At 38.8% G+C, this 18437-nt stretch overlaps 1 protein-coding gene across 2 annotated transcripts in view; it reads right to left on the bottom strand.

The window, feature by feature from the left end:
- SLC22A15 (solute carrier family 22 member 15) overlaps positions 1–18437 on the bottom strand; it is a 34563-nt gene that overhangs the window by 4087 nt on the left and 12039 nt on the right. For both annotated transcript variants that reach the window (XR_013339453.1, XM_021548849.2), the window contains exons 2-11: positions 17635–17847; positions 14442–14574; positions 13263–13427; positions 11677–11806; positions 9756–9971; positions 8267–8407; positions 7447–7532; positions 5877–5997; positions 4950–5022; positions 2256–2444 (exon numbers count right to left, since the gene is read on the bottom strand). Coding sequence is in view for 1 of the 2 variants with exons in the window: in XM_021548849.2 (XP_021404524.2) it covers positions 2256–2444; positions 4950–5022; positions 5877–5997; positions 7447–7532; positions 8267–8407; positions 9756–9971; positions 11677–11806; positions 13263–13427; positions 14442–14574; positions 17635–17847 (1467 nt within the window). In the remaining variant the exon portion in view is untranslated. The remainder of the gene's footprint in view (positions 1–2255; positions 2445–4949; positions 5023–5876; positions 5998–7446; positions 7533–8266; positions 8408–9755; positions 9972–11676; positions 11807–13262; positions 13428–14441; positions 14575–17634; positions 17848–18437) is intronic.

Below are 18437 nucleotides of genomic sequence, written 5' to 3'. Positions count from 1 at the left end.
AGGTTCTCCTGATAGTATAAACTCCATCTAATTTGATTATTTAGGATTTTTCCCCAATATGCTTGCATCCATCCTAAGACCTCTGCCTGCCTAGTCATATGCTAAGAAAAGTGTGAGGATGAAAAATAGAGAAGTGGAAATAGTGCTCCTGACTGACAGTACCATGCAAGCAAAATCTGTAGCTTTAGATCTCTCTTCAGAGGAGCTTTGCTACAGCAATGTGTGTTAACTGCAAAGGAATTTCAAGCAGTTTGAGCACTACGACCTGTCAGAAGATGTAAAGGGAATCATGTTAGGCTTTTTTTTTTTCCCTAGACTTCTAAAACTATTTGAGGAAAGTCAGGCTATCACTGGATGCTGTCCAACTTGAATATCACATTCACGTATGTTAACAGGAACAAAACCTCCATTCTGGGCAATCAGAACACATGTTATCTTGAAAATGGTACAAAATGACAATGGATTCCACAGGGGGAATTCAGGGTATGCCAAATAAATTCTAAATCTTTCTCACAATAGTTTCATGAGACCTCTCATGGCCTTGTCAAATAGGGTTAATGTATAACAGCTTTCCATTTTATCAGCACTTTCTTTGTGAGCTTTAAAATAAATCCCTAATGCGTTCCAGATATAACTTCACTGAAGTTACAGGATTAGTTAAGGCCTGAAACAATGACTTTTCCATTCAGATTCAGTAATTTTCATTTATCTGGGCAAAATGTTCCTGAAAACCATTTGGAACAACACCCCCCCTTTGTGGGTCCTTTTTAGGATGGGATTTTTAAGCCTACAGGTGGACAAGCAAAGATTTAAACCTGAGAGGACATAAGCTAACCAATTTGTGGGAATACTAACAAATTACCTCTAAGGGTAATACTGACTGTAGTTGGTTAAAGAAGAAAATAAAAATGTGACTTCCCACCTGTAAGCTGGAACACCTGCACTGCTTACAAAAATTGCTTTCGTTGGTAAACCATCTGCACAATTAAGTCCTAATAATCATGTAATTACCAAAATAACAGCTGATGTAAACGTATATGATGGATTTGTGTAGTCAGCAAGAATGTGGTGCCACAACACATTATCCATTATAGTTGAAAATGTTTATAAAATAATCATGTAAAGCACCTAAAGTATAAAATTAACAGTTACAGGGCTGCCTTTTTCAGCCTTTCTTCAAGGCTTTTGTCACTAAACTGTGTTGTCCTATCAAGAACTATTACAACTAAACTTGGTAAACAAGGCAATCTATTGAAGCTTCTGATAGGAAGCAAATATTCCTGTTCTAGAAGTACTTGATTTCTGTGAAAATAAATATGACTACCTGTGAATGTCAGAATGGTTGACCAACAATTATTCAAATGAAGGTAAAGGTGTTAAAAGGCTCCTGTCTCATCTCAGCCTAATGGGGCAGCTAACATTGTTACGAGTTTCCCTTCATGTCTTCTGATCACTTATTCTATTTCTGTAAATCCCTCCATACTTAAAGTTTTGCGACCAGGATTTAAAATTTAAAACTTTACCCAGATTCAAACACCCACTCCCAGCTCTCTAGCTTCTTTCTAATCTCACTTCATTCACAGAGAATTAACCATGTCAAAAAACCTCCACATGAGTGAAAGATACAGACACCCAGAGAGGTGCCCAGTAGTTTAACAAAATAAAGTGATCTGAAAAACACAATTAAAGGAAACCTCATTGAAAAACATCGTGCTGCCACATTTATTTATGCTTATACCTTGGAGTTCTGTAGTTCCAATGTTTTCAATGAATCTCATTTCCCAGAGTCAATAGTGGGAGAGATCTCAGAGGTTAGTCTGGTTTTAACCCATTCAGAGCCTATCTAGAACAGACTGGGCAAGTCAGAAGTAGTGTGCTGCCTTTGAGAGCAGCCCTTTACAAACAGGCTTCTGGTTTTGTTAACATCTCAGGCTTCTCAAGCTCCAGTGACCAGCTTTGGCTGAAGCACATTGTAGCCATCAGTCTTAGAGATCAGAGATGCACAGACATCACTTTATCCCAAAGGAAAATGTTGTAAGCTTGTGGCCTTGAAGGGATGAATTAATCCTGCTGTATTTCAGCCTGCATCTCCAGAAAACATTTCAGACATGATGGTAGGGTTGCTACACTTTCTTCTCCTTGGGGCCTATCCTCCACAGGCCAAAGATCATTATCCTAATCTATTTAGAGTGACAAATTCAAGTTGACAGCTAAAATAAACACAACAGAAAAGTACTAGAAAAAAATCAGTATACCTGTGAGCCATCTAGGGCTTGCAGTGACATGGCTTCATCACCCAGCCTCCAGTAGGAGCACACCTGCAGGTCTGAAATAGTTTCTAGCAAGGGGCTGTTTAAGGTCTCTGGCAGCAGTAAGCTTAAGAGCCCAGACAACAGACCAGTTGCTCCAAACACAATGTAAGGCAGAGACCACTGTACAGATTTCTGGAAAAAATAACAGAGTTAGGTTGAGATTGGTTCCTTGTAGTTCATGTTGCATTATTAAAGGACCTAGCCTTTACAACCATTCCCTCTGGCAGTGTTTGTGTTCATATTTAGTACAAATTCACCAATCCATCTGTCGTGGGTTTTTTTGTTTGTTTGGGTTTCTTACTAGTATTGTCAATTGTATCTTGTTAATACTACTAGAACCCCACAGATTTTTGTCATGAACTTTAAAAGAAATGCCTGCTGAATTTGAACTCAGTTCTTGCCTCTAACATATGTACTTTTTAACAAATGCAACGTTCTTTTGTAGAAGGGAATAGATACCCCAGAAACACAGAAGTGCTGACTGGAGAGCTCTTGAGGTCATCTTGGCCAACCACCTACTCTAAGCACAACTACAGCATCAATTAGATAAGGTCAATCACTGCTTCACAAAATCAAATAGCAAAAAAACTCCAAGGATGAAGATTTCCCCTCCAAGTAGATTGTTTCAGGTTGCATTAAGCTTCTCAATAACATTATTTTCCAAATTTCTTATCTAACCCCCAAGCCAAAACTTGTGACAAACATATGCCAACAACATGGGATAGTGTCAAAAGCTTTCTCTGCTCTCCTCCCTTTGCTCATCCATGATGAAATGGCTGACTATTAAATCAAGCTGGCTGAAAAGGAATTGTCCTTAATAAATCCATGTTCACTGATCCTGATTACCTTCCTTGCCTTCACATGCTTATAAACAGATTCTGGGAGGTCATGTCTCAATCCTCCCACAGACTAAGAGGTGCTCAGCCTGTAATACTTTCCACTTCTGATATTGAAGAGACACACAGGATTAGCTTTTTCCCTCCCACAGCTACCAGCAATCCTTCACTGCAATAGTGGTTTATTACAGATGATGAACACTTTTCCCACTATCACAACCATTCTCATGGACTCTTACCCCATGGAATGCAAAGCTTTCAGCTCTAAGTGTTCTTGAACCTATTGCTCCTCCTACTGTTTGCTGGCCTTCTGCTTCCTCAGCTGTGCTGATAGGCAGAGTATTGGAGAGAAACTTTGTCTCTCCAGACTGAAGCACAAGTATTTCAGCTCATCTATGTCACCTACCAATGGGAGCCCCTCCCGTTCATCAACAGGCTTATTTCTTCTAGCTGATAGAATCCCTATTTATGCTCCTTGCTAGTTTTAACTTCAGCTGAGCTTTGGTATTCCTGTCATCACCTGTGACAGCCTAAGCAAAGTTTTATAAGCAAAGTTTATACTCCTGATGCCTGTCAATGCTCTCACAGTAAAGAAGGCTTATTTTAAAACAGGGAAAGAGTTTAGCCGTTTGTTTCAAAAACTCACATTGTAGAGAGCAATTCTAAATTGAGAAAAATAACAGGCCATGATGAAATAAAAGACCGACATTTCATCTTTTATCTCAGCTGTTAACTTCTCCTATTTTTACTATTACGAGATCTCCAGACACTGAAAATTCTTTAAAATATGGGAAGAAATTATGAAGCACAAAAATTATTATTTTCTCAAATGAGGGTTCATTTATTATGCAACCAGAACTACTTTCATTTTTATGGAGCCCCTTCAAACATTATGATCTAAGATTTGTGTCTCATGCAGTATCAAATCTCTGGGAGACACAATATAATGAATGCCCCAACTGCTACATAAAAGCTGCCTATTAAATCCACCTGGTAGATCGGCAGCAGTCTTGGCTTTGCCTATTGCTCCCCAGAGGTGCTCACGCTCTCACCTGCCCAGTGTTTCCTTCTGCAAATTAAAAGGTTCCCTGTGCTCACCTGCCCTTTTCCTAACCTTCTGCCTCACACGTAACATGGCAAATGGCAGAGAGGAAAATTACAGGAGATTAAATCTGTCACATTAAAGGAATTGTCACTGGGCCTCAGAAAACAGCTGGGAAAAACTGGCACACTTTTTACCTGCATACATGTAACACTTTAAGCACAGGAAAGTAATGGTGTCATCCCCCTGTTTTGTTCTTCAGAATCTTTCTTTGCCTTGAGGGTGTATCAGATCTCCACATCACCTTCATTTACTGAAAGACGAACTGCTTTGCTGATACTTATAACCCATGGATATTTAATGAAGTGCACTGACATTAAAACAAACTTTTTCTCAAAAATATGAGTTATTGAGCCCATATGCCTAATTTTGATGCAGTAGTTCTTTTAACCACGTGGGTCTCCAGGTTGTGCAGGGTTTAAAATTTGGTATCACCATCTTGGTGATTTGAAATTATTGTATTTTAAGGTCCAAAATTCGTACAGAGCTAAAATACCTTCTAAATTAAATAATGCTGAGGTTTTGTCTAATCACACAGAAGATACTGTAATGCTTTTGGCCTACCACGATACTGTTAAGATAGGCAATTTATGTATCTTAATTTACAAATGAAATTTATCCCAAATATTCCCATCTCTGTAAGCCTCTGATACACCAGAGCCACAAACAAAAATATACATAAGAGAAGTTCAGACAAACCAATGAAGGGACAAAAGGTGCAATGATTCCACCAACACGGGAAAACATGGAGCAGGCACCCATTCCAACATTCCTATGAAAAAAAACAAAAATTATTAATCTTTTGAAAAGTGTTACTTGAGCAAGGAAAAAGACTCATCAGTCATGACCCTGAGCACATTAACTGGCAAAGAAAAGTCAAATGTAACCGAGAGCATCCCAAGACAGGAATGAAACATGTTTTTTACTATTAAAATCAAGCAAAAATCCCCTTTACATTCAGAATTTTTACATACAAAATAGGCAAAACAAGTGTGATTTTAGTTCATGCATCTTGCCTGTGTTTGAAACTCTGGCCGAATTAATTTATTCAAATCCTACTTATCATCAGATTTACCCACTCATGAAAAACACCACAGTATAGTTTCACTGGTGGCTGACCATCACATGCACCCATATGGCAGAAGCTTCTGTCATCTCTGTCAGCACAAGCAGGGGGTGCTTCTGCCTCTACCATTGCCCACACACAGCCTGTGAAGCATCAAGTTACTTCTAGAAAGTTTATTGACCAGTCATCTTCAATATTCCTGGTTAAGCACATATGATGATACAGTTGTCTGGTTTTATAAAGCACTCATTAAGAGAAGTATCTGCAGTGCTATAGTTATCCTCATTAGTAGAAGGGGAGTTGTAAGCAGGCCAAGCAGCTGAAGGTCTATTTAACTGTCACATAAAAATATGGTTAGTCTGAAGAGAACACTGCAAACTTGATGGAAGAGGGAATGAGAAGATGATAAGGGAAAAATTTCAAATGTGTAACTACATCTAACCATTATATGTAACTGAAAAAATCAAATTAAAAACTATAGTTAATAGAAAAAAAAAATAAGAAAATAAAAGATGATAATGTAAGAGAATGAAAAAAATGAAGACTTAAAATTGTGTTACCTTATGACTGTGGGATAAAGTTCTGATGTGTAGATGTAGACAATATTAAATGCAGCACTGATTGTCAGTTTTCCCAGCAAAGACAGAGAGCGACTATTCACCACTGCAAACACTCCAGTATCTGAGAGAAAATGTGATCCTTGTAAGGCTTTTGAGCACTCCAATACACCTCTAATTATTTCAATCACACAATAGTATGGTGTGAAAAGGAAACTAGAGAAGAATCTAAAAGCTGAAGCTACAATTCAGTATTTTCGGTCTACCATTAATTAAATACTAAATTAGTTCTATCAGAAAGTTGAAGAAGAGTATAACAGATACATTTTTCAAAAGTGAGCAAATTTTTTTTAACAGAAGTCTGATTCATTGTCATTTCTATAGTATGATAATATTCTTCTAACATTATTACTTTGAAAGGAAGATGCTGTGAGGAATCACACTAAATTTCCCATCCAGCTTAGTTTGTCAGAACAGCCAGTGCCTATTTGCTTTTAACAGGCAAATCAGAGCTCATGCCCAGTGAAGACAGGTGCTTGCTTCTGGCCAGTAAGCCCTTTCACTTCCCCAGGCACATCACCCTTGCCTGACTTGGGCAGTTCAGTACACAGTTGATTTCCTGAGGTCTCACAGTTCTGTCCTCTCTTTTCACATCTTATGTTTGGAATGACATAAAAAGAATACATGGTGACTGGTACCAGCCAAACCAGAATATTTCCAAGTGTCCATGCTCAAGCACCTGGAGTAATTCTGAAAATTTGAGTTGTGTCCCTTTAAAAAAGCTTTGCCTATTAGACCTACTGTCATCTAGAGCAAATTCTGCACTCTGTCATAGATGTTTAATTTCCTGAATCACTCTTCAAGCATTTGAGACATTCTCTTACTTTACAAAAGGTAATACACATCCATAGATCTTACGAGCAAAGTGAATTTATCTATCTGGTTTTAAAAAGAAAAATTGCTACATAATCTGAAAATTAACATTAGTGCATCTTTACACAAAAGATGTTTAATTTCACATTTCTTAAAGATCCCCCAATTCAGAAGTTTATCAGAATGATCTCCTGAGCTGTAAGTTGTGTAGCCACATTACCATTACCACAACCACACTACTTTTGAATATTACAGAGCAGTGTGGGAGAGATGGAAACCTGCTCCATCACTCAGTTCTTCAGATCTTCTGACACTGATCTTCCACTCGGAGAGATATATCCAAGTTGCATGGGTACTACTTACACTAACCTATCATCTAGCTATTGGAGATACCAGAAAAAGTATCATTCATTGGTATGATGTCAAAAACACTGGAAAGGAGCAACTGATGTGAACAGAAGTAAAGGGCAGAATCCAAAGGCAAAAATTCAAATCTAAACCTTACTAACAAGTTTTCTCTAAGGTCTTAGGGAGGCTACTGCTTATTCTTTTTTTCTAATGAGTTGGCTTCTCTGGTTTCAAAAATAGAGACTCACATGTGGTATGAGCCTAATCTTCCAGCAGCCATCAAATTGTTATGCTGTAGGATGTTGTTTCTACCAGTTCTTATCATATACTTCAGAAACAAAAAACTACTTACCTCTCTTCTTGGGCAGAAACATGACAATAAGACAAGCCAATCCTCCCAGGAACAGAAATGCACTCAACGTTCGTTTCCGACCAAACCTGATACACAAAGATAACAAAGGTTTATATTCTGCATTAGGTTTGTGGGTTGCAGAGTAATGAACCCTCTGAATTCACACTGAATCTTTCTTTGCAGCTGGGAATTATAAATTGCATCTTCTACCAACGCTTCCTCTCACACCGTTTTTAAACAAGCTTCTGCCGCATACTTAACAAAATGAGCACCAACTTTATACAGTGACACAATTTCTAGGATTTGGGGTTGCTTCCCGTTGTGTGTGACATTTACAAACCTCCTCAGGAGACAGAGCTGAGACTGGGAGGAAATTCTAAAAAAAATGAGACACATTGTCCAGAGCATCGTGGTTCAGGAAAGGCTGAATATCTGCTCTGCTCTCACAGTAGCTCACAGAGGTACTGCTATTGCAGGTCCTGAGCCCACAGGATGGCCTGTGGAGTGGGGATAGCTGTCCCAGAAGCCAGGATGGGATCTCGGGGCAGCGGTGGGAAGGACGCTATCTAGTGTCAGCCTGGAGGCAGCACAGGGTCCTCCCCGCTACATCAACCCCACCCAAGTCAGAGGGATGGCTCACCATGAGGTGAGCGACTGAAAACAAGTTAAATTGCTATTTGAAATAGACATAAATCAATGGCACTTTCACATTGAAGCAGGAAGCCGCACACGACAAGCTAGGAGGTGTGATACACAGAAAACCTATCTCTGAGAAAAGTTATAAGGAAATCCTGAATGGGTTAATAAATTCCATACTTACCATTTTTGGTTAATCAAGTAAATACAGATTGGGTACGCTGGGATTTCTATCAAGCCTGACAGGGCTAAATTGGCATAAATGCTTCCGCCTAAGTCACCCACATTAAGTGTAAGACCGTAGTAAACCAAGCTGCACACAAACCTGCAAAAGAGAGGAGAGAAAAAAAAAGTTAAATCAGAGCTGACACTTTGACTGCCAAATCGAAACACTGGTCTGGCACAATACACTATAAACTATATTTAGTGTTTCAGCAAATAAGTCTAAAATGTTTCTCTGTACGTGTATGAAGCCTTCTAGGGAAATAAACCTTTTTGTCCCAGCAAAGAACCAATTCCTGACTTTCTACTGAGTAAAACTTGAGACTACAGTTAGGAACAACGTGCACAAATCAGTAAAAAGTTAAAATACAATCATGACTGTATTATTTAACTTCAGAAATGTCCTTGTCCCTTTTGTTTTTATCAGGTTACACTTTCATCCATACTTTTTCCAGTTATGTCTAAACTAAGTTTCTCAAGCAATTCAAACAACACTTCAACTTTCTTTTAATTTCTACACCCTGGTCCCACTTTATTAATTCATTCTCTAACTCTGTTTAATTTTTCTTTTGTAACCCTATCGTCATGTCAACCCCTGTAAAGGGAGTTGTCTTTACAGAGAGGAAAGAAACTGGTCACTACTTCATTCTGCAGCAAATCAGCAATTCTCATTTAAGGAAGAGAATAATCAACTATTTATTCTGCAGTAAGCACTTGGAAAAGCAACATGAAAACAGCTCAGTGCTGTATGCTGACAAAACCATTTGTTTTATTCTTAATTGATACATCTTTCCCAAATATATGCATGATAAAAGCAACTACACAAGCAGTAATGCCCAAGGACCTCCATATTATGTCATGCAAGGCTTTTTTAAAAAAGCAGTGAAAGACCTCAGGGCTAGCAAGATATCTGAAAAAAACCAGGCACTTTTGATGTTAAATTTTTGCTAATAACTAGAGGGGGAGCATCATGGGCTCCTGCCCCTCACTGCAGCAACAGCCAGCACTTTCTCTTAAGAACTGTTGCCTACAATGTCTACTCATTAGACAAGGTAGGCTACCCACCTGCTAATGGGCTCCTTACACACAAAACAAGGAATAATCCATGTGAAGAGATACTGACAGCTCTGGGCCTAAGAGGAGGACACTGAGACTAATCTCAGCAGCCTTATGGGTCAGAACAAAAGGGATAGTATTCAACTATTTTGAGACTCAAAACACAAGAGAGAAATGCAGAGATAAAATACCTCAGAACTGGACTGTAAAAATGACTTTTTGCTAGAAATTTATTAAGGAAATACTGTAATAGATACTTAAATACTACAAAGGATCGTTTTTAGGTACAGTGTCCCTAACAATCTGTAGGATGAGGCAATTCTCAGCACCACACTCTCTCAAAGACTTAAATAGGTTGCAGTAGCACAGCTGGGCCCACAAAGTATTTCCAGTACCAGGTGAACATCATGATCAAGGTGCGTCCCAGGAGAATCCTGTATCGGAACAGGTCCAGAAAGCTGCCAGCCTCTCTGGAGCTCCTCTCTGCTGGGAGTTTCAATGAAAAAGTGCATTTCTGCTTGCGGTTCCTCTTTGCAATGAGGTAGAGGGCATCTTCTGCCTCGTTCAGACGGCCCTGGGAGTAGAGCCAGCGGGGGGACTCGGGAATGAAGCTGAAACACACACACACACAGACACCTTTAGGGGTTTTCTTCTCTGGGAGGCTGGACTTGTCTAAAGGAATAAGGCTGAAATGCACTTCAGTATAATAAAGAGTTTTCAAACAACCCTTCAGGTATAAAATTCATGCACTGAAACAGAAACAAGGCATATTGAAAGGAAACATAAACCGTACATAATTTAGATAACAAGAAATTACACGGAGTGTATACATATATACACACATAGAAAGAACATTACAAGTTACAGTATGATTAGGATTCTGTCTTTGGAGAATTCAGAATTAAAGAGGCAGAGATTACTACAAGTAACACAGGATGCTTTTGTAAGAGCTATTAGTTCCATTTTACATTTTCTACAAGACCAACTTCAACTTCTTATTTTTCAGCTTTTTGCCAAATTCTCTCCTGCAGACAAAGAGGCAGAAACTGTGCAAAGGTCATGTTCCTCACTTGACAGGTATGCAACTCCAACAATGTCTACAACACACATCTTCTATTATTTTCAGGTTTCCAGAACTAATTTAAACTTTAGCCTTTGGCCAGAAGCTTTCTAAGATTTTTGCCTCAGACCAAAAATTTTATTTTTCCTCTGAGTTTAAAAGAATGTGATTCTATGTTTTCACCAAAAAAAGTGATTAGAAAGGAACATATTTTCTTGCTCAGGATAAAAATCTTATAGTATTTTCTACATTGGGTAATTTTTAAGCAATGTGGCAGGGAGGCAGTGGGAAATCTGCAATTTAAAAAAAAAACATTTTCTTACAGAAAAGATAGGCCTCTGAGCACAGCTCTGAAATCACAGGTATAACTCACTTCAAAAAGTTCTACCTACAAATCTGAAAGTTAATTTTTTTTCCCCAAGGGTGCCTATCACCACAAAGTTTTGAAATATCCCAAGTGTCATTTCTGCCTTTCACCTCATGAACAGCCTCAAGGACCCTTTCCTGAGTTCTGATGCTTCCTTTGAAAGGGTTGTGTGGATTTTTTGAGGCGCAAAAGCTTTATTCAAGGAGTTATTGAAGTGAAATAGACATTGGAAAGGAAAAGACCTCTAGTTTAAACAGCAGCTAAAGTAATTTATTTACTTTTATTTACTGAGATTTAGATATCAGAAGGCATGTAAGAAAAGACCACATTGCATCACAGAGCTTTCAGTGCTGAAATTCACAAAGCCCCTACTATCTCCAAAAAGATCATATTTGAAAAATTAAAGGGAGCTGCCCATTTTTTTCTTTTGCATGTCACTTTTAGGACTGGACAGGCAAGTAATTCTGATACTGTTCCCTCTATGTAAACACAGGAGAAGTATCATGTTATCAGATAAATACGAAACCATTCCTGTATCTTTTACCATGTACTCATAGTGCCTTGTTGCACACCAGTTTAGTCATCTACCTACACCAGCTAAAGAACAGGATGTGCTTCTCTTCCACCCTGGAGACTGCTCCCATCTACACTAATACTGTACACACAGTACACTGGAGACTTACAGGCTCAGACATTGCAGCACTACTTTCAAAGAAACCACAGACCATGTGGGGGGAGGGGGTGCACAAGTTGAGAGAAATACCTTATTTACACCATTTCATGCCATCCTAGAAAGGCAACTTGACTTAACAGTTTGGGTACTCTGTTTGTTTGATGGTTTTTGTTTTTTGGACATCTTTCTCTATGAAACTCAGTTTGAACAACTTACAGAGAGAGGAGAAAGACGACTGTTCCTTCCAGATTAACCACAACAGCCAGAGTCCTCCAGGAACGGATGAAATACCCTAATAAAGCATACTGGGCAATTCCAACAGCAAAGAACAAGCCACCAATAGAACCTAACATACAATTAAAAACAACACATTATCACTTCTGTTAGAAACATTAGTAAATCACAACAAATGGCATCAGACAAGAACTAACTCTTCACCAGCAAAAAATCATTCAGCAATTCAGGCACAACCACAGCTCTTTGACCAAAGAACACCCTGTCCTTCTTTCATGTAGAGCAGAAGTATTATATCTAATTGCAAAGATCAATAAAATCCCCAAAAGTGTTCTTCTACATATTCCACACCCAACAAAGCCTTGTGAACAATGAAGTCTTCTAATTCCAAATATTTGTATATATGCAGCGTAAGTATGTACCTTTCTATGTGTAAAAATAAATACTACAAAATATTGAAAAACTGGTAGTTTTAGGAATACGTAGTATTCATTTGTGGCTTCCATGATTTATAAGACACCCTATTTTAAAACAGTCTCAGCATAGCACTTCTTGGGCTTTCTAAGTCAGGTCCTGGAGCTCTAGTGATGCCTTAAGTTTTAGCTTTCAAAATTTTCAGATTCTGTACTGCTTTAGTGTGCAGTTCAACTTCATATTAAGGGATGGTAAGCACTCTTCACAGAATAGCTAAACAAAACAATTCCTTTTCTAGCTCGGGACCAAGGACAACTGATCCAAATTTCAGGCCCAGGAGCATAAACAAAATGAACTGAAGAGAGAAAAACAAGATGGTACTTCATAAGCTAAAGCTATCAAGCTGTAAGTTCTGATGCAGCTGTATCAGAACTTATAAAAGTGAGAGGCCTCATGACCAGTCATCCATTTTTGCAACCATTTTGGTTCAGCTTGGGTGTAGCCCTGGCTGGGCTCTTGTACTGCCCAAGGTGCATCCACTGAGGCCTTTTAATAAATAGCTACTTTATTCTTTAACTCCATCTAGCCTCTGTTCTAGTCAGCCTTGACAAGGCATCAGCAGCAGTACAGGTTACACACATTTCTGAAGGACAGGTCCAACACTAGAAATCAAGACAGTTAAGGGTGTCTGTATCTTCTAAATCCTAAGGGTAATTACTACATGGTACAACTTTTTTTAATAATATATAAGCAACAGTTTTCTCATCCTCCTATGATATAAAAACACTTTTGATTTCTTTTTAAGAACTGCCAGGAAGAATCTATATTTAACATACAAGCACTTGACTCTGTTTAACAGAGTCCAACATTCTGATTAGTAGAGCTCAGTTGTGACAAACACCTTGGATGAGTATTTAGCTGGTAACATTCATGGGAGAGGTCTCAGCTGGATCTTTTGTCAACTTGAGTGATGCAGAGGTCTGAATGGCCCCAAGTCATCTACCCTGCTTGTCCAAGGTTCATACTGAACAAGCAGTGTTCAAAGACTGTGATCACAGATATGCTCAAGTGGAGCTAAATTTGCAACTGCTTTGTGTGCCTCAAGTGGTGTGTGAGATTGAAATCTGTGAATTCTGACAATAAAGACAGCTTACCTGCTAATGCCCAGTAGGCTGTACCCACACACTCATTCAGTAGAACAAAGGCTACCAGTGACATCCCACCATTCATCACCCCTACTAAGAATCGGGAAACGGCAAAGAATTCATATGAGGGTGAGAATCCGTTTGCAATGGCAAACAAGATGTCAAGTGCAAAACCTGGAAAATAAAGCAAAAAGTTTCATTTTAGAAGGGTGCCTAAAGAAACAGAAGCACTTACTGGTATCTTTACTTGATGCCCACTGGTGTCTGTCCTAAGCCATCACAGTCAACACCACCGCCACAGGTTTGGAAAGAAATTTAAATACCTAGAGTCAATATCAAAAAGGAGGGGACACAGGAGTGGTCTTCTAATGCATAGTTTGCAGTTTGAGCCTTTAAATTCAGTTCATAGCAGACAGTATTTTATACACTCAGAATCATTGTCTGTCTCCTGTTAAAGATGGTTTTATATTTACACCTGATACAGAAGGCACAGGTTAAATATATGACCAAGTATCTCTACCCATTTTTAGAGACCAGTGTATAGAAACTAGAGAAGAGAAACATCACCAGGGGACAATACATGGTGGGTTTGTATGCAGAGCAGGCCCACCTTTTTGTGCTTTGAACAAGTGCTGTTCCTTCAAAGCAAAACAAAAAGCATAAAACATTTCTTTAAATCCTACATGCTCATGCATTGACACACAACTTTAACATACACAAAACATGCTGTTTCAAATGTTGTTTGCTCCAGGGACAGTTAGAAAGCTTATGACAAAACTGTATGAGGACCACAAATATATAAAAATTAAATCATGCAGACAGGGGATAAAAGGTGCAACAAATTTCTAGCAGGTTATACATGTAAGAATGCTGTTACAAATCTACTAAAAATACTAATTGCAACTTGCAGAGATCTCAAGAGCACAATATTGCACAAGTGAAAGCCTTTTACGGTGTAACTCACAAACCCAGAACCCCTCACAGAAATCCAAATGGTGACTGAACAGTGAGATGTTGATTTGTTGTCTCAACTTCCATGGCACAAGTATATTGGAATGCCAAAACAAACAAAAGCACAGCACATGATTTACAGCTGCATATCAAACTCTCAGCAGAAACTGGGCTGCTGCCACAGATCTTCAGGCCATTGCCAATGACCTTCATGTCATTCATTTTGTCAAGGGTTACCTGTGAGATAGACTTTCTTCCTCCCAAAGCGATCCGACAGCTGGCCAAAGGAAATGGCTCCAACAAACACACCACTGAAGTAGAAAGAACTGGCAGCACTGACTTTGTAAGATGCATTGCCAATTAAAAACCACTGGATGGAGAGAAAAAAAAAAACAAACCAGAAACAACAAACCAGCAAAAAGGCAAATTATTCAGAATCCAAACAGTTCACCACCAGTCAACAGCTGGAAGGGATGTTACAAATTTTAAAGAAGATAAAACTCTTCACAAATCTCCTAAGCATCATATTCAGTAAGTCACTGGTCCCCACTGCTGTCTCCCAAACTCCTCACAGGATACTAACTACTGCAGTTCTCCCAAATCAAATGCAGTCTTTGGTTCTGAAATCAAGAACAGAATCCTCACAATACTCTTAATTTTTGCAGCTTTCTCCCACTTTCACGTCTTCTGCCTTCTTTTACGTAAAACTGTTAACCTAAATAGATTCAGCTCTGCCTATTGACATGTGTCACTGCAGTGTGTAGAACACACATTGTGAAAAAATACTTGTGGTTTATGTCTGAAGATATTCCTGCACAAGCTCCTCTTTATGAATTGCCTTGTCCCTGAGCAATACTTTGGTAGCACTAGACAGGTTAGTCAGGTTTTCTGCACACACTCATCTTTTTTACAGCGTACTTCATCATTTCCAGTTCTCTTCAATTCCCACACAAACACATCTTGTAATGTTGGATTCTTACAGACTTAATATCTCAAGCTGAACCTGACAAAATTCTTTGCCCCACAGAAGTGCAGAATGAAAATATGCCATGCTCTCAATGTTCAAAAGTTATTTCCTTTCACATACTAAACACTCCACGTCTTCTGTTCTTTTCTTTTTCTATCCCTCTTTCACCTTGAGATAATGTTTCGTTTTAGTGACAACCAACTCTTCTTCCTGTGCTGGTAAGCTGGTGATTATGTCATTATCCCTGCAATAACTCTATCTAATCTTCTCCTCATAATCTTCTCTTCCTCTACCAAAATCTCATTAAATATCCTTTCTAGCAAAGCTTATATTATTTCAAAGCTCAGTTATAAACTACCTCATCATGAGAACAGAGCCATGCAATTAAATCTCACAAAGATTAGGATGCTAACAAAACATCATTCATAAACTCCAAGAAAATAACTTGCTTACTTTCTAGATTTACTTCATTCTGAACTGTTACTTTAACAGGAAGGTAGTTACTGATAATAGTAGGAAATGCATCCATAAAGTGCCAAGACTGACAAAATTCAACTGAAACCAACCACACGACCATAAATCAGCTTTTGAAGCATCTGCAGACTTCAAAAACAATTCCCAGAAAAATACATTTGTAAAATAATTGCATATGAGATTAATTTTATCCTGAACTAACACGGTCAGTTTGTTTTATAACAGCTACAAGAATCATGTCCTAACTTTTGGTATAAAAATTTTAAAAGCTGCCAACATGAAAATTGTTGACATTAAATGCTTTCTGAATCATTCAGGGATTAAGGGATAATTTGGTTGCAAAGCAAAATTTCTCCTCAAGTTTTATCTCAATGTCTATGCCCTTTAGTGAGCTCAAAAGGCTTTTCTCTTCTACATAAAAACGCGCTACAAATATGCTTATTCACAAAGCAAGCTTTTCACATCAGAATATTTTTCAGTGTAAATTTGTAATGGTCATGTTATCAATGATGCCACAAGGTTAAGCACTGACACACTCTCTTTAAATGCAGGAAAAAAATTCTTTGCAGTCAATCATGAAATTAGATTAATAATGAATTAGTGGTGAAATATTCTCCAGATATGTATGTTGTCTCTCAAAATATTTGTGCTTAGCACATAACCTCCAAATATATCAAATTTTCACCCAACAAATTAATAAAAATTGTACTTTAATACAGGGAAACAAAAGAGGTACAAAGATTTTATTCAAATGGTCCTCTACTGAAACATATGCTAAAGAATTAGAAAGCAGACTCTACACAAGTTGCCTTGGGGTTGGGGTTTTTTGGCTGGGGAGTTTTTTTAGGATTTTTTAATGCTCAAGCAGGCTTTGTTCTTTACCTACATTTCTTATTTATGCAACCAAAATGTAAGAAGATCTGTGTCATATGCTAGGCTCTACAAGCATGTCTCACTTGTAAAGTTTAAGAGAGTAAAAGATTCTTGGGCAAGTTAAAAAAAAATAAATAAAAGAGAACCCCAGAGAAAATTCAAAAGCCTTCCTGAGTTTTAAATAATGCTTAAGAAATCCACCATCCACTAAAATTATAATTTAAATGGTATCATAAGTACTCATATCCTCTTTATTGCAAGAATAAGCAGCAATGCCTTTTGTACACAATGGCTTGGTACTATTCCAAAGCTGGCCATTTTTATTAATATGCTCCTAACCAATAAACTGCTTTACAGGAATAATTTGGATAGCATTAATACCTCTGGACAATAGCCACAAACTATCAAGTGGTACTACGCTGGACTCCACAGTTCAGCTCTACATTCAGGCCTTGTAGCCAATGCACTCAGAGCTCTTATAAAGAAAAATCTGACATTAACAGATACTGACAGACCCAGGAAGGGCAGGTGTTGCACACATCAATGCAGAGTCTGGAATCATTCCTGTAGGGACTGTGGCTAGACCATAAAAGAAACCACTTAAAAACACAGAGGCCATGCCAATGAGGCCAAAGCTTGTTTTGGAATCAAATGTGAGGGAGCTGCTTTGTCCACATGACTCCCCACTGCCCATGTTCTTGTATCTGCAGTTGCAAAGACTGCATGAACCACTTCCCCTCCAGTTCCTGCTGACTGCATGATGGATGCACTACATGCACTGGAGCTCAGCAAGGGGATGGCCAGAAAGAGCTCAGAGTCCATAAAGGAATTTGAGCAAATTAGTAAAATGAATGCATGATTCCAGCTCAAATGTGGAACCAGGCTGCAGGATGCAATATGTAACCTCCACACAGAAAAGGTGGGAAGTTTTGGAGCAGAACACAGGTCAAGATCTGCACAGCAATATAAAGCTAGCTTGGGCTCTAAGTGGAGGTAGCACGTTTCATTTGCTAATCAAAACATGCATTAGTATGCAAGGAAAAAGCAGTACAAGGAGACCTCTCCCAAAAGATTTACTACTAACACGTGAGGCTGCAAAACACATCTCAGACTTACCTCAGAGACTATGGATGTGAAGCTGCTGCCGAAGTGCACGTGCCTATGCACCTCGCTGCCATTGGCAGTCAGAAGCCATTCCCCAAAAGCTCCCTGCTCGCTCACTGAATGGTTGCCATGGCTCTGATTAGCTGAGAGCCCTTGGAGATCCCAGTGGTAGGGAGGAGTCGCACCCACCAATGCGATGAGGATGGCTTCTGTGGCCACATAGAGCTGGCATGAAAGACAAAAAACATCAGAGATGCTCAGCTTGAATCCAAGCAATGTCTCCTCCACAGCCAGATGGAATCAGTATTAAAAATATTCCTATTCTTGTATTTGCCTTCTACCACTATGAGATATTGTGTGTAGCCCCTGTCTACCAAATGGCACACACTCAAGAACTACAGCTTTAACAAAGTGGTTCTTGCATCTTTTACGTGTTGGATATTTGAGAGGTAAGGAGTTTCCCTCCTGACACCTTTCCCTCAGTCAGACAGCTCCAAACTCCCACTCATAGCAGGTACAGATCATGGATGGAGGAAAAGCTATTAGATGTTCTAAGGAGGAGAAAACCCCTATTCTTCAATGCAATATATTACTCTCCTATGCTCTCCTTCCTTCTGTGTTGTTCACTCCTCTGATTTGGTATTTGGACTAGATCTCCTCCTCATGGTTTCATATCTAATCCTTCCCAGTTTTGACAAAATTAATTCTTTGCTGGTTTTCTACCTTCTGTGGACCTGTTTTACTCTTAGAAGAGACAGAGACAACCATGTGAACACACACATGCATTTTTAATATACCTACATATTTAAAGACAC

Source organism: Lonchura striata, chromosome 2 (assembly GCF_046129695.1).
Source record: "Lonchura striata isolate bLonStr1 chromosome 2, bLonStr1.mat, whole genome shotgun sequence".
Taxonomy (NCBI): Eukaryota; Metazoa; Chordata; class Aves; order Passeriformes; family Estrildidae; genus Lonchura; species Lonchura striata.
This window is presented reverse-complemented; position numbering and strand designations above follow the sequence as displayed.